The sequence below is a fragment of the Zalophus californianus genome, chromosome 3 (genome assembly GCF_009762305.2).
Source record: "Zalophus californianus isolate mZalCal1 chromosome 3, mZalCal1.pri.v2, whole genome shotgun sequence".
NCBI lineage: Eukaryota > Metazoa > Chordata > Mammalia > Carnivora > Otariidae > Zalophus > Zalophus californianus.
Genome location: NC_045597.1, coordinates 160,816,445 through 160,831,172, shown reverse-complemented (window position 1 = coordinate 160,831,172; position 14,728 = coordinate 160,816,445). Strand labels below are relative to the sequence as shown.

Here is a 14,728-nt window from a genome sequence, read left to right as displayed (position 1 = left end):
ATACCTGGTATTTTTCTTTTCCAGTGAATGACAACTGAAATTTTTTGTCATTATTATTAAGAGGCTTTTACGGATTGTCAAGATGTTTTTGTACTGACTGGCATTCCCTCAGTTTTTCTTCCAAACTCTGCCTTTGTTTTTTTAAGTGTTACCAATATGGTGGGTTTTTTGGTTTTTAGAGCTCATTCTTACAATGTCTGTTCAGTTATAGCTATAAAGATCTCCGAGACAGACTGGCTGCCCACTTTGGGCCTATTGGAGGCATCATGAGGATCAAAATCCTAACACTGTTTTCTGTCCACTCACACTGAGTTGACGACTGGTTCACACTGATCACATTTGGCAGTTGCATGCTTGATGTTCTGTTCCATTTATTAATTGGCAGTACACATAAACTACTAAGAAGACTGGAATATTGTTGATCAACCAAATTTTCTTTAAAAAGAGAGTAATATGGCTCCCGATTTGGACCAGAGGTTAGCAAACTACAGCCCTCAGGCTGGCCACCTGTTTCTGCAAATAGTCTTCATGGAACTCAACCATGCCCATTTTGTTTGTGTTTTCTGACTGCTTTGTGCTACAACAGCAGTATTGATTGGTTGTGACAGAGACTAAAGGTCTACAAGCCTAAAATATTTACGATCTTGCCCTTTAAGAAAATTTGCTAATCTTTGATCTAGAATATCAGAAGTTGCCAGAAAATCATGGTTTCATAGCAAAGGGAGCTTGATAAGCTTAAGGGATAGATTAAATATATGCCTTGATAGTTCCTTCACCACTCTAAAAATGTACCTGCACCTATCCATTAGAATACCTAAATCCTGTTAGATCTTGGTTTGGAGCTCTTTGAAGACAGCTCTTTTTTTTTTTTAAGATTTTATTTATTTATTTGACAGTAAGAGAGCACAAGCAGAGGGAGACGGAGAAGCAGGCTCTCCACTAAGCAGGGAACCCTATACGGGGCTCAACCCCAGATCCCTGGGATCATGATCCGACCCAAAGGCAGATGCTTAACCCACTGAGCCACCCAGGCGCCCCAAGAGAGCTCTGTGTAGGCCTTTGGTTAATGGTGAATTGAATAGTTACAATTTATACTTTGGTTAAACTTGGTATTTCCAAATCCGTTTAGCAACATATAAGCTATGTTGGGTATTTCTAAAGATACATATTCTCATCTTTTTGTTGAAAAACTAAAACCAGGGGTGCCTGAGTAGCTCAGTCAGTTATGCGTCTGCTGCCTTCGGCTCGGGTCATGAACCCAGGGTCCTGGGATCGAGCTCTGTGTTGGGCTCCCTGCTTAATGGGGAGCCTGCTTCTCCCTCTGCCTGCTGCTCCCCCTGCTTTGCTCAAAACTAGTAATTTATTTTCTTCCAGGCTTGGATATAAAGGTGCATAGAACACTGCTTATTCCATGGGAGTGCACTCTAGGAAGCTAACATATATAAATAGATAAATTTTAATACATAGGACTCAACTTTTTTTTTAAGATTTTATTTATTTGAGAGAGCACGAGAGGGAAGAGGGTCAGAGGGAGAAGCAGACTCCCCGCTGAGCAGGGAGCCAGACGTGGGACTCGATACTGGGACTCCAGGATCATGACCCGAGCCAAAGGTAGTCGCCCAACCAACTGAGCCACCCAGGTGCCCAGGACTCAACTTTTAATCAGTTTAGCAAACTGGATAGATTACTGTAGTTACTATTTCACTAGTGAATTTAAACAAAAACTGATAGCTCCTTTCAATTCAATTTGTACGAACTATAGAGGTAGGGATGGGAACTCAATATAATAACTAAAGCAAATCTAGAATAAACGATAATGTGAAGTTTTAAAAACAAATTACAATGAGGGGCACCTGACTGGCTCAGTTGGTGGAGCATGAAACTCCTCATCTCGGGGTTGTGGGTTCGAGCCCCACATTGGGTGTAAAGACTACTTAAAAGAAAAACATGGGTGCCTGGGTGGTTCAGTTGGTTAAGCGTCTGCCTTCGACTCAGATCAGGATCTTGGGGTACTGGGATAGAGCCCCGCAGAGCCCCAGACTCTCTGCTCAGCAGAGAGTCTGCTTCTCCCTCTCCCTCTGCTCTCTCTCTCAAGTAAATAAAAAATCTTAAAAAAATAAAGCAGTATCCAAAAGCATTAAAAAGAAAAGTTATTTCATAAATTGTGTTCGTATAACCAGTAAATTATATGGAGTTAGTATAACCAGTAAATTATACGGAGAAAAATAGCAAAATTCCAGATGCCTAAAAAAAAAGGAAAAAACATCTCTGAAGAGGAAAGAATTTCTCAGTTTACAAACATGACAAAGGTAAAGATGGAACAAGTTTACATGAAAACTGAAAACTTTCTTGCAATTAAAAAACTTCAAGGACAAATGAGAACTGTATATTCAAAAAAGCAATGAGGTATGAATGGGCAAGTAATGAGAAAAGGGAAAACGTTCAACTTCACTAATTAGGGAATTAAGTTGCAAGTTTCCTCCAAAATACCATTTTTAAATCTTTGCACTATATTAGTTTGTTAGGGTTGCCATAACAAAGTACCAGAAATTGGGTAACTTAAAATTCTGTTACACAGACTAGAAGTTAGAAGATCAAGGTGTGGGCAGGGTTGTTTACACTAAGGTCTCACTTTGGCTGGCAGATGACCCTTCTATCTTGACACAATCTGTGAGTGCCTGTGTCCTCATCTCTTTAAAAAGAAAGATCAGTCATATTGGTTTAGGACCCACCCTAATGACCTCATTTTAACCTTAAGTACGTCTGTAAAGGCCCTACAAATAAGTCACAATCTGAGGTAGTGGGGGTTAAGACTTAAACATGAATTGGAGGGACATAGTGCCACCCCAAAACAACCAATAACATGCACTAAAGAACACACAAAATAATTTCATAAATGAAACTTTGGGTAAATACCAAGTTAGTAATTGGTTAGGTAGGAGGGTATGCTAAATTTTTTTTCTAATTTTATTTATTTAGTTGGCAGCACAAGCAGGGGGGAGCAACAGGCAGAGGGAGAGGGAGAAGCAGGTCCTCGCTGAGCAAGGAGCCCGATGTGGGGCTCGATCCCAGGACCCTGGGATCATGACCTGAGCTGAAGGCAGATGCTTAACCGACTGAGCCACCCAGGTGCCCTAAGGGTTTGCTAAATTTAAAACCATTTTGGAAACTAATTTCGGTAGTATATACAAGACTTTTCCAATGTTCATTGTCTTTCACCCTTGTAATCTTACTATGGGGATTTCTAAATTGCTCTCTGTAATCCTTCACTGCAACTTTTACCTGTAATAGCAGAATATAGTTGATGCCCATCTCCTAGATTGTTAGGATTGAGAACGTTTGTACAGTGCTTAGCACAATAACTAGCTCACTATGATTAGCTATTATCCTCCAAAGATGGGGGTTCCCTAGGTTTGCTTAACATTTAAAGGTGCTAAATGCATCCTGAATTAAACAAGTTACTGTGAATTTATGAATATTATGAATATCTCCCTCTGAAATATTTACCTTCTATTTGGTGACCCTGGCCCCAATATAAAGATTTAAGTATTAATGGTTTTATAAGTATTAATGTTTTTAAAACCATTGAGAGAAGGGGCTTAAGAAACGCAAACTACCATAGAAATTTTAAGAAATACGTATTCCTCATTGCTTCTTACCCAATAATTGTGCATCTGTGTAGGGCTGGCTACGTATGTTGCTCTCCTGTGCAAGTGTGAACAGCAAAATTTTGCTTAGTTGTAATGTTTAATTTTATACGTTTTCCACTAAGTTTGGAATGAGCAAGAGAGACAAAATGGAGGAAGGGCGTGGGGTCAGGATTGGCAATTACACTGGTGTATTAAAGGGTAGTTTGAGGATTTTGTTGTTCAGAGGTTGTTCCTGACACTTTTTCTTCACTACCTTCCATTTCCCCTTTTAGAGTTCATCTGGCCTTGCTGCAGAGCACTGACTTAATGCCAAAATGTTTAACTATGAAGGGTCCCCACTTCCTGTTTCCTACCTCTTGCCCACTCGTTTCTTCGACTTTTAAAACCTCAGTCGTTAAGCATCTGCCTTCGGCTCAGGTCATGATCCCAGGGTCCTGGGATCAAGCCCCGCATCGGGCTCCCTGCTCAGCGGAAAGCCTGCTTCCCCCTCTCCCACTCCCCCTGCTTGTGTTCCTCTCTCGCTGTCTCTGTCAAATAAGTGAATAAAATCTTAAAAAAAAAAACCTTGAGAAAAATCTTTCCAATCCAATTTCAGTGTGAGTCCCAAACACTAAAGACTTAACTAGTTTTAAATAGGTCTCAGAACCTTAGCAAAAGCCGAAATCCAGACAATTACTAATTTACAGCTACATGATGGAGGTGATCAGGGCACAGGCTATTAGTATCATGCCTTCCTCACTTTTTCTTGTACCCAGCGTTCCCAAGTACCACTTTTAATGAGCACGTTCGAGACTCCTCTCCCCATTACCTACATTGTTTCCTCAGACCTAGACAGTCGCCAACATGGCCGACACGGCAGCCACGGCCGATTTCCCCACCTCCACCTTCTGTCTTCGGGTTCCCGACCCGGCGCCTGCGCACACGGCGGCCACGGCTCGTCTCCCTCCATCCCCGGGTGCAGGCGCCGCCGGCCCCGCCCCGCCCCGCGGGGGGACGCGCTCGCCGCGTCACCAGTGTTTTCGAGTAGAGTCCCGACGCTGCGGCTGTCAGCTCCATTTTGTTGTTGGAGCCCGTCGCAGTCAGTTGGGCTTTTCCCGTTTTCGCGTTGCAAACTTCGTCTCCTTTGGCTTGGACTCTGTGGCCTGGACGGTAAGATGCCGGAGGAAGCGGGCTAGGTGTCAGGGCCCTTTTTCTGTGCCTCGAGAGCGCCTGGTGATGCCCTCTTCTCGCTTGTTGGCTGTCTATAATCCCCGACACGACGACCCTTTTTTTCCTCTCACCCCTGGGTTGCACGAAGGCGGCGGGCTTGTCTTCCTTTCTCTGTCGAGCCTGTTGCCGCGAGTTTCTCCTTGAAGCGCGACGCCCCAGACCCTGGCGAGGGGTAGTGAGCGACTGCTAGGCTGGAAGGCTGGGCCAGGCGCCCATAGGCGCCATTTTGTTGGCGACGGCCTTGGCCACCTCGGCGGATCTGTAAGATGGCGGCGGGGCGGAGGAGGCGAACCTTTCTGCTGGGGGTGGTGTTTACTTGGGTCCTGGAATGTGCGTGTCACTCTCTTGTAGCAAATGGAGAGAACACATTGACCTGATATGAGGCGGTATCACCGAACGTCTAGACTAGTCTTGGAAAGATTCGAGTGAAAATCGCGAGTGCCTTTCCCCTCGGTGGCGTTAACAAAAATCAGATTTAGGGACCCGGAGAAGCAGAAATAATAGGGTTTATTTGAAGGAGTGTGTGAGAGAAGTCAGGCTATGAGACATTTTATGCGTTGGAATTTTTGCGCCCCCTTCCCCCCCAACCCCTAGGGAACAATTGGAGTGTTTTGATTCAGTTATGTTAAAGACGTGGTGGAGTCCTAGCAGTTTGTACTGGTAAGAACGGTAGTTGATTTTCGTTCGAAACGTTACTGGAAGGAAGGCGCTCCCGTCCCCCAAATTGATCATATAAGATTGCTTTTAGAATAAGCTAGGTTTTGTTACATATAGCATGTTCTGGGTACCCCAAAATATGGTATTTCGTGGTTTTCTAATGCCACCGTTGACTTCTGTGTATAATAAAAGACGTTGGTAGTTTGATCGATTTATCTGCTTTACGGAAATAATAATGAGGGTTCTTTCGCAAAGAACATTTATGATTGCATTTGAGTTGGAGGCTAGTTTCTGATAAACATTTAAATGGGGAGGGTTACATATATGGACCTATAGTAAATTTGTGCAGCTGACAGGAAAGGAGTACGATTTTTACCAGAATTGATAAATTGGATTTTCTGGCCCCCACCCCTTTTATTTCTTTTCCTACCTGTTTTCAGTAAATCTTAGCATAAGGTGTATAGTGCATAATACCTATTAGTAGAGTTTTGGACTCCACAGTTTGGCACACAGCGCACTCGTTGGATTTATTAATGATTTTAGATTGGTTGACAGTGACTTTTGAACTTGGATTTAAAAGAACATTTTAGGGACACCGGTCCGACTGAATCAGTAGAGCGTGAGACTCTTGATCTCCATGTTGTGAGTTCCAGCCTCACATTGGGTGTGGAGATTATTTAAAAATAAAATCTTTAAAAACAAAACAAAAGAAAAAAATCACAGCTAGAGTGAATTTGCAAAGAAGAGTTTCATTAACCTGCTCAATGTTGACAGGTGGGATACAACTTAACTGGGAAAACTTGTCTTTTTATGTAGATGAGACACTCAAAGAGAACTTACTGTCCTGATTGGGATGAAAAAGATTGGGACTGTGGAAAATGGAGAAGCAGTAGCAGTCATAAAAGAAAGAAGAGATCCCATAGCAGTGCCCGGGAGAACAAGCGCTGCAAATATAATCATTCTAAAACATCTGATAGGTAAGGATGGTACTTAGAGTGTCTCAGTGTAAAAATACATTTCACTACAATGCAGTATGTCAACTATGTCTCAGTAAAAGTGTGTGAGGGGGATATATTTTCTTGATTAAAATTATAGTATCACTTAAGTAAGGATAAATCCCATTCCTTTCTGTTTCCAAAGATGACTTGTAATGTTTGTAAAATTGTGTGTATTTTTTTTGGTGGGGAAAGCATAAAGTCTTAAAATTGATTTTTTTTTTAGCCATTACTTGGAAAGCCGATCCATAAATGAGAAAGATTATCATAGTCGACGCTACATTGATGAATACAGAAATGACTACAGTCAAGGATGTGAACCTGGACATCGTCATAGAGACCATGAAAGCAGATATCAGAACCATAGTAGCAAGTCTTCTGGGAGAAGTGGAAGAAGTAGTTATAAAAGTAAACACAGGATTCACCACAGTACTTCACACCATCGTTCACATGGGGTATGAGCTCTTTTAAAACATTTTGTAAAGTTTATTTCCCACGTGAAACAGTAATACTTGAATTTGTGTTTGATCATTTGAGAAAGTTCTGTTTAAAAAGAAGTCATGTCAATTTAACTTGGATTCTTTCTGTTTGTGCATTGAATAGAAAATTGCTGAATGAAATACAGTACATATTAAGTTTTATAGTAACATTAGTAGTTGGCAACTAATTGTCATTCCAGTGAATCAGTGGAGGTAATTAGATTAGTTTGTTTTTATGGTATTTCAGGAAATTTTATTTGATAAATTGAAGTTTTGTCACAATAGAATAAGCATTTTATTTTTGTATGGTTGAGGGTTTAGGCATGCCTTTTTCTAGCAAAGCATGCTCTAATTTTTTCACTAAGCAAATCACTTAACAGATTTGAACATTATGGGTAATGGGTTAATTTGAAGATCAGTTCAGATGACATTTGAAATGACATAGTGTTATTCTTGTATGCCAAATCTTTTTTTTCCTCCCCAAAATAAGGACTTTAATTTTGTTTACTGTTTTAATATTTGTTTTCTTAGATTAGCTAGGAAATCTTAATTTGGCCACAGTCTACTTTGACCAAGTAAAGATTACATCCTACAATTTTGCAACATTAAATTAGAACACTAGAAACTTAAAATTATGTTTCAGTGAATGCTACAACTAAGCATTTTTTTTTTTTTTAAGAAAAACAATTGTATTATGTTTTGTTGCCTTGCCACTTTGAGTATCTTATCTGAAAATCTGTTCCTTGCCATGTTTTTCTCCTGTTAACATAAACTATGTGCCCTGTGAATTTCTGGGGACTGAATTTGAAATTGCTCCTGCCAACCGTTTGTGGCCTGGCGTGTATCTGAATGCCTGAATATCTCCCCGCTGAATGAATTTCGTATTCTGCCCTGAATTCACTCGGGTATATTGATTGGCTGGATGATCTTGGTGCCGCCCACTTGACGTTTCCAGAAGAGTCACCGAAGGAAAAGAACCAGGAGTGTAGAGGATGATGAGGAGGGTCACCTGATCTGTCAGAGTGGAGACGTACTAAGTGCAAGATGTATAGAATATTTTTCAACACTTATTAACTTTTCAGATAACATAATCTATATATAAAGATTTCAGGGATTTGGAAATCTTTTCTTTCTCTGTTTTTTTGTTTGTTTTTCATTTCTTTTGGTGGGGGGGGATTGTGTTTTTTTTCTTTCTTTAGAAATTTAATATTTGTTAAGCAGAACTTCCAGAACAGTAAATCAAGTTAATAAAATGAGCTTAAGAATGAAATTAGACCTAAAAATAGTTAAAAATGTTTTTTGACAGTGTTGACCAATAAAATGTCTAGTGATAAGGAAATTTGTAGCATCAACTAGAATAATCTGCATTGATAGTATTTATTATGATAAGTAAACTATTTCCACTTCTTGGTATAACTGAGATTTATTTCTCTCTTTTAGATGAAATTGTTGATACTTTAGGAGAAGGAGCTTTTGGAAAAGTCGTGGAGTGCATTGATCATAAAGCGTAAGTTTCCTAGCCTGAGACTGCATTTGGTGTTGTCAGCAATAGTAGAGAATTTTTTTAGCTTTGGAATATTGCCTGACCGTAAGTTAGATATATTTTTATATACTTTCACTTGGTTTTTTGACTTTGATCTAGGAAACTCCCAGTAAAAGGTACCAGCCCTTAAGGGGCACTTGGGTGGCTCAGTCGGTTAAGCATCTGCTTTTGGCTCAGGTCATGATCTCAGGATCCTGGGATCAAACCCTGCGCTGGGCTCCCTACTCACAGGGAGTATGCTGCTCCTTCTTCTGCCCACAGCCCCCCTACTCGTGTGTGCTTGCTTTTTTACCTTTCTCAGATAAATAAAATCTTTAAAAAAAAAAAAAGTACCAGCCCTTTAGATTATTAAACGTTAGCTATTAATAGTGTATGTAGTCTTTGATTTTGAGGATGGATGTTATTATTTTACAAAGTATTTTGTTGTCCCACTGGGCAGCGCGCGCACACACACACACACACCCCATATCAGTGATCCAAATCAGAACTTGCCACAGCCTTGGTTTTATGTTAGGGGTATTTGAAACTGGGCTTACCCAAGACATATTGACACAGTCTTCAGGGTAGTTACTTAGGAATCTCTATTTAGAAAATGCTATAATTCATAACACAACGAATGCTATAATTGATAACATAGCTAGGGTTGAGAACCCTTTTAAATTGGTATCACATGTTTATTTGTGCCTTTCAAACTACTGGTTGAAAATTTTTTTTTTTTTAAGATTATATTTACTGTCAGAAGGAGAGAGAGCACAAGCATGGGGAGCAGCAGGCTCCTCACTGAGCAGAGAGCCCAGTGTGGTACTCTGAGCCACCCAGGCACCCCTACTGGTTGAAATTTCTTGAGATAGTATAAGAAATTTTTCCAGTATCTTTTTTGTTTCCTATTTGAATTTTCCCCCATTCTGAATGGCAGAGCTTTTCTAAGTGAATTATTGGGAAGGGCTTCCTACTCTTGGTTAGTAAGGCCCTGAGAAGTAGAGCTCCTTACTATGCTTTCCCATATCCCAACTTTTCTGGTAACCTAGACAAAGTGAAGAATTTGATAAAATATTTGCCAGTGACAGGTACTACAAGAGAACTGTTTAAAATAATGTGTTTTGAGTCTTAGTTGGACAGCAAATTGAAGTGGTGATATCGTAATATTCTTGTTACATTACAGCTATTAAATATAGTTTAGTTGAAGGACCAAAAAAAGAAATCAGGTGAGTGGTGGTTTGATGAAAAAAAAAAATTGTGTCATTCAACATGTATTTGTATCATCTGATTCCACCATATAGCTAAAGATCATTCTCGTTGCTTACAGTGAGTTGCAATTAGAAGAGAGTACTTAACGTATAGTCAGATAAAACTGAATGCTAGACCGTAATTCAAGAAAACAAATACATTGGGTTAAACTAGAAGTAGTACAGTTTGAAAAGAGTGATAGAGAAATGGAAGAGGACATCATTTTTAACATTTTTTTTTTAACTTGAACTTAATTCTCTCTAACAGAGGAAGTAGACATGTAGCAGTAAAAATAGTTAAAAATGTGGATAGATACTGTGAAGCTGCTCGCTCAGAAATACAGGTTCTGGAACACTTGAATACAACAGACCCCAGTAGTACATTGTAAGTATCAAAGTAGAACTCAGAAAATGCTCTCGGGTACATTTGAATTGTGAGAATCTGTACTCAGTTATTTTTCATGTGTTTATAGCCGCTGTGTCCAGATGTTGGAGTGGTTTGAGCATCATGGTCACATTTGCATTGTGTTTGAACTATTAGGACTTAGTACTTATGACTTCATTAAGGAAAATGGTTTTCTGCCATTTCGTCTGGATCATATCAGGAAGATGGCATATCAGATATGCAAGTCAGTGAATTGTAAGTACTTGGCATATCTTCCAGAAATTTGAGATTATTAAGACTAATTTAATGCCAGACTGATTTGGATATTTTAAGAAAAAAATGGAATCTAAGCCTAACTTAAGGGTAGGTTTGAGGAAGATGTTGATGACAAGCTATTGGTCAGTTTTGCATTTCATTAAGTAGTATATTGTCCATCATGTAATAATGTCATATAGAAGACTAGTTTAGCCTGATTCATAACTACTTCCACTTCTCCCAGAAGACTTGCTACTATGGTTCTGATACCTGCTTTCATGGTCTCTATGACGATGTCCAGGTTCACATCCTTGACTGTAGTCATTTCTGTATGCGTCAACGTAGCATCGACTTTGATAATCTTTCTCATTTACGGATCTGCTTTCCAAGTAATGGCTAAAAAAAATAGATTTTAAGATTCTATGCTTTCCCCACCCAAAAAATTCACACGATTTTACAAATGTTACAAGCCATCATTGGAAACAGGCAAATCTCGGCTTCATGAATAAAAATACTTCACTTTTTGAGCATTTAGCTGGTGGTGGACTAACTTTGAGGGTAGTGGGTGGTTTTCTAGCAGGCGGTTGCATGTTGACAACTTTGGACATGTTCATCAGAGAGGTTTTTTTGTTGTAGGGCTTTTGAGTTTGGTTAGGTTTTTGATTTTCAGATCACAACTTTTTCTGTTTCATTCTCAGTTCTGCACAGTAACAAGTTGACTCACACAGACTTAAAGCCTGAAAACATCTTATTTGTGCAGTCTGACTACACAGAAGCATATAATCCCAAAATGGTAAGTCTTCAGGTGTATACCTTCATTGTTTGAAATGAAGCTCTTATGTCTTTTTAATATTATGCGTCCTTAACCCATCATTTGTGATTGCAGAAACGTGATGAACGTACTTTAATAAATCCAGATATTAAAGTTGTAGACTTTGGAAGCGCAACATATGATGATGAACATCACAGTACACTGGTATCTACAAGGCATTATAGGGCACCTGAAGTTATTTTAGGTAAGTTACTTGATTGTGCTTTGGGAACCTGTATATATCTTTACTGACGCTAACTTTTTTAAGATTTTATTTATTTGCAGAGAGAGAGAGAGAGAAGAGGGAACACAAGCAGGGGGAGTGGGAGAGGGAGAAGCAGGCTTCCAGCGGAGCAGGGAGCCTGATGCAGGGCTCAATCCCAGGACCCCGGGATCATGACCTGAGCCTAAGGCAGACGCTTAATGACTGAGCCACCCAGGTGCCCCTGAAGCTAACTTTAAAATTTATAGTTCTAGTCTTATTCTTTGTGGGGATTTTTCTAAAATCTTTTTCCCTTTAAGAGATTAGTAACTTAAAACACAATAAGGGTAGGGGGCGCCTGGGTGGCTCAGTCGGTTAAGTGTCTGACTTCAGCACAGGTCATGATCTCAGGGTCCTGGGATGGAGCCCCACATGGGGGGCTCCACTCTTGGCAAGGAGTCTGCTTATCCCTCTGCCCCTCCGCCCCCCAGCTTGTGCGCATCCACTCTAATAAAATCTTTAAAAAAAAACACACATTAAGGATTTTAAGCTCATGTTTGTTTTTTAATGTCTTTGAGAAATACTAGTTTTTTTTCTAACAGTTTGCTTTTGCTTTGCAGCCTTAGGGTGGTCCCAGCCATGTGATGTCTGGAGTATAGGTTGTATTCTTATTGAATACTACCTTGGGTTTACAGTATTTCCAGTAAGTGACAGTGATCTGTTTCAATGGTTTTGCTCAAAAAAATTGTTTATGTGAATGAGCACTTTAAAGCGCAAAGTATGTACATTTGGGCATTAGGCAAGTTTTTTTTCTAATTAATAGACTTAATTGTTAAGTATAAAGGAATAAAAATTCTGTAGCTGATGCTATTGGATATTTGCATTTCCTTAAGAATTTATCATTTAAAAAAATTTTTTAAGTATATTATAAACAATTACCTGTTCATTTGGAGATAACATTGGTGAGCTTGTTCTGTGGGCCTTAATATTTGTTGTCAGCTGTAACTTGCTAACAGTTTGCCCTTTTTAGTAATCACCTTTCTTTTGATCTCTATGGACTAGAAATTTAGCAGCTATGTTAAATGAGAACAAAGTATACAGTGTGCTTATTAACAAGTTTTGTTTATTGTTTTAGACACATGATAGTAAGGAGCATTTGGCAATGATGGAAAGGATTCTTGGACCTTTACCAAAACATATGATACAGAAAACCAGGTATGTTTTTATTTAAGAGTAGGTGCCATCCTTTGTACCACTTGGTCTTATATTCTGATTAGAACTTTTTAATATAAACAATGAAGTCCTAATGCTTTTTCACTTAAATAACAGATTCCTTTGTTGGGAAGCCAATAACTAGGCTATGTTTTCAAGTCTCTAGTAAAGTGTTAATCTTTGATCTATAAAAGCATAATAATTGAAACCAATCATTTTCCTAGAGGTGTTAAGTTTTCATTGTCAGCATTATAAACATCAATGGATATTGACTTATTTTTTAGGAAACGTAAATATTTCCATCATGATCGATTAGACTGGGATGAACACAGTTCTGCCGGCAGATATGTTTCAAGGCGCTGTAAACCTCTGAAGGTGAGTCTGGACCATTACTTAAATGATTAAAACCTTGAGTTTTCCCTTCTCTTTATGGTAAAGAAATAAAATTACGATAAGTGGTAGTTTAAAAGACTGTTGACTGTATTTCTTTTCCTTTCAGCAATTTATGCTCTCTCAGGATGCTGAACATGAGCTTCTCTTTGACCTTGTTGAGAAAATGTTGGAGTATGATCCAGCTAAAAGGATTACTCTCAAAGAAGCCTTAAAGCATCCCTTCTTTTACCCCCTTAAAAAAGCTCCATAGATCTATAGTTCTCTTGAAGATATTTTATAGACTGTATCAGTCTAATTTTTAAATAAGTTATTTTGTATAGCTTTTGTAAAATTCTTACATTTTTGTATTGCTGTTTATTTTGCTTGGATAATTTGATTTAAGTAAATTGCTAAAGTAATGAACATTTTTTTCCAGTAATTACTGTATAAAATGATTTATTCAGAATAAATTTTTTGTGCTTATGAAATCTATAGGAATCTGTACATTTTTTTTTTAAAGGTAGAGTGTTGTGTTTTTTTTTAATTTCATTTGCGAGACAGCATGAGCAGGGGGACAGAGGTAGAGGGAGAAGCAGACTCCCCGCTGAGCAGGGAGCCGGATGCGGGACTCGATCCCGGGACTCCAGGATCACGACCTGAGCTGAAGGCAGACGCTTAACCATCTGAGCCACCCAGGCGCCTCCTGCACGGTTTTTAGCACTGTTTTTCTTCCTGTATATATTTCCATTTTTGGAGGTTTCCTTTAAGTCTTTGGAAATATTTAGCTTTGTTTCCATATTAGGGATGGCCAGCATCGGGGCTTCTGCCTTCCTCCTTGAAAACAAATGTAATGAATCCAAATTTTACAGAATAAAAAGAACTGGAGATTGGCCCCCAATTTTTTTCTCCCTTTATTCCCATTCAAATACCCCCTGAGTGGGATACTACAAATGGCTTCAGGTCCTATTCTCATCCAAGACTGGTAAGAAATAACAGAAAAGCTTCCATGGGGCACCTGGGTGGCTCAGTTAAGTGTCTGCCGTCAGCTTGGGTCATGATCCCAGGGTCCTGGGATCAAGCCCCACATCACTCTCCCAGCTCAGCCGGGAGCCTGCTTCTCCCTCTCCCTCCTGCTTGTCCTCTCTCTCAAAAAACAAAAATCGTAAGAAAGAAAAAAGCTTCCAGAGGGGCACCCGGCTGGATCAGTCAGTGGAGCATGCAACCCTTAATGTTAGGGTTGTGAATTTGAGCCCCACACTGGGTGTAGAGATTAATTAAATAAAATCCTTAAAAAAAAAAATCTTTCCAGAATACTTTGTAGCCAAGTGTCAAATATTAAGTGACTGGTCAAAGTTAGGCATTTGTCTATGGTTTTATTTATGCTTGATCATTTAAGACTACAGTCAGTTTTTGTTTGTTTTTTTTTTAATTAAGTTCTTTAAGACTTTAGAGTTGTAGCTTCACATCAAAATTGAGAGGAAGGTACAGAGATTCCGTATGTACCTCCTGCTCCCACACATGTATAGCCTTTTCTGTTAATCAACATCCCTCACCAATGGGTACATTCGTTAAAATTGGATCTATGTTGACATAATCACCTAAAGTCCATAGATTACTTTCTAGTTGACTTTTAGTGCATTACATTCTGTGGGTTTGTACAAATGGAAGATGACATGAATCCATCATGACAATACTGAGCATTTTCACTGCTCTAAAAATCTGCTCTGCCTTT

General features: G+C 39.2%; 1 protein-coding gene across 2 annotated transcripts; it reads left to right on the top strand.

Annotated features, from left to right (window-relative positions):
* Positions 1–4,664: 4,664 nt before the first annotated feature.
* Positions 4,665–13,492, top strand: CLK1 (CDC like kinase 1). 2 transcript variants are annotated; one of them, XM_027589398.2, is made up of 13 exons: positions 4,665–4,799; positions 6,333–6,493; positions 6,738–6,966; positions 7,946–8,036; positions 8,431–8,497; positions 10,028–10,144; positions 10,233–10,399; positions 11,098–11,192; positions 11,286–11,415; positions 12,033–12,115; positions 12,548–12,627; positions 12,909–12,999; positions 13,124–13,492. In XM_027589398.2, the coding sequence occupies exons 2-13, from the start codon at positions 6,333–6,335 to the stop codon at positions 13,265–13,267; spliced, it is 1,455 nt and encodes a 484-aa protein (XP_027445199.1). In that variant the 5' UTR covers positions 4,665–4,799; the 3' UTR covers positions 13,268–13,492. The 2 variants fall into 2 exon arrangements, with proteins under 2 accessions (XP_027445199.1, XP_027445200.1); XM_027589399.1 differs by lacking the exons at positions 4,665–4,799; positions 6,333–6,493; positions 7,946–8,036 and having other exon boundaries at positions 6,761–6,966.
* The last annotated feature ends 1,236 nt before the right edge of the window (positions 13,493–14,728 follow it).

Coding starts and splice junctions, on each gene's coding strand:
- CLK1 (XM_027589398.2), top strand. CDS start 6,333: ATGAGACACTCAAAGAGAACTTACTGTCCTGATTGGGATGAAAAAGAT. Junction 12,116..12,547: donor TTGGGTTTACAGTATTTCCA/GTAAGTGACAGT, acceptor TTATTGTTTTAG/ACACATGATAGTAAGGAGCA. Junction 13,000..13,123: donor GGCGCTGTAAACCTCTGAAG/GTGAGTCTGGAC, acceptor TTTTCCTTTCAG/CAATTTATGCTCTCTCAGGA.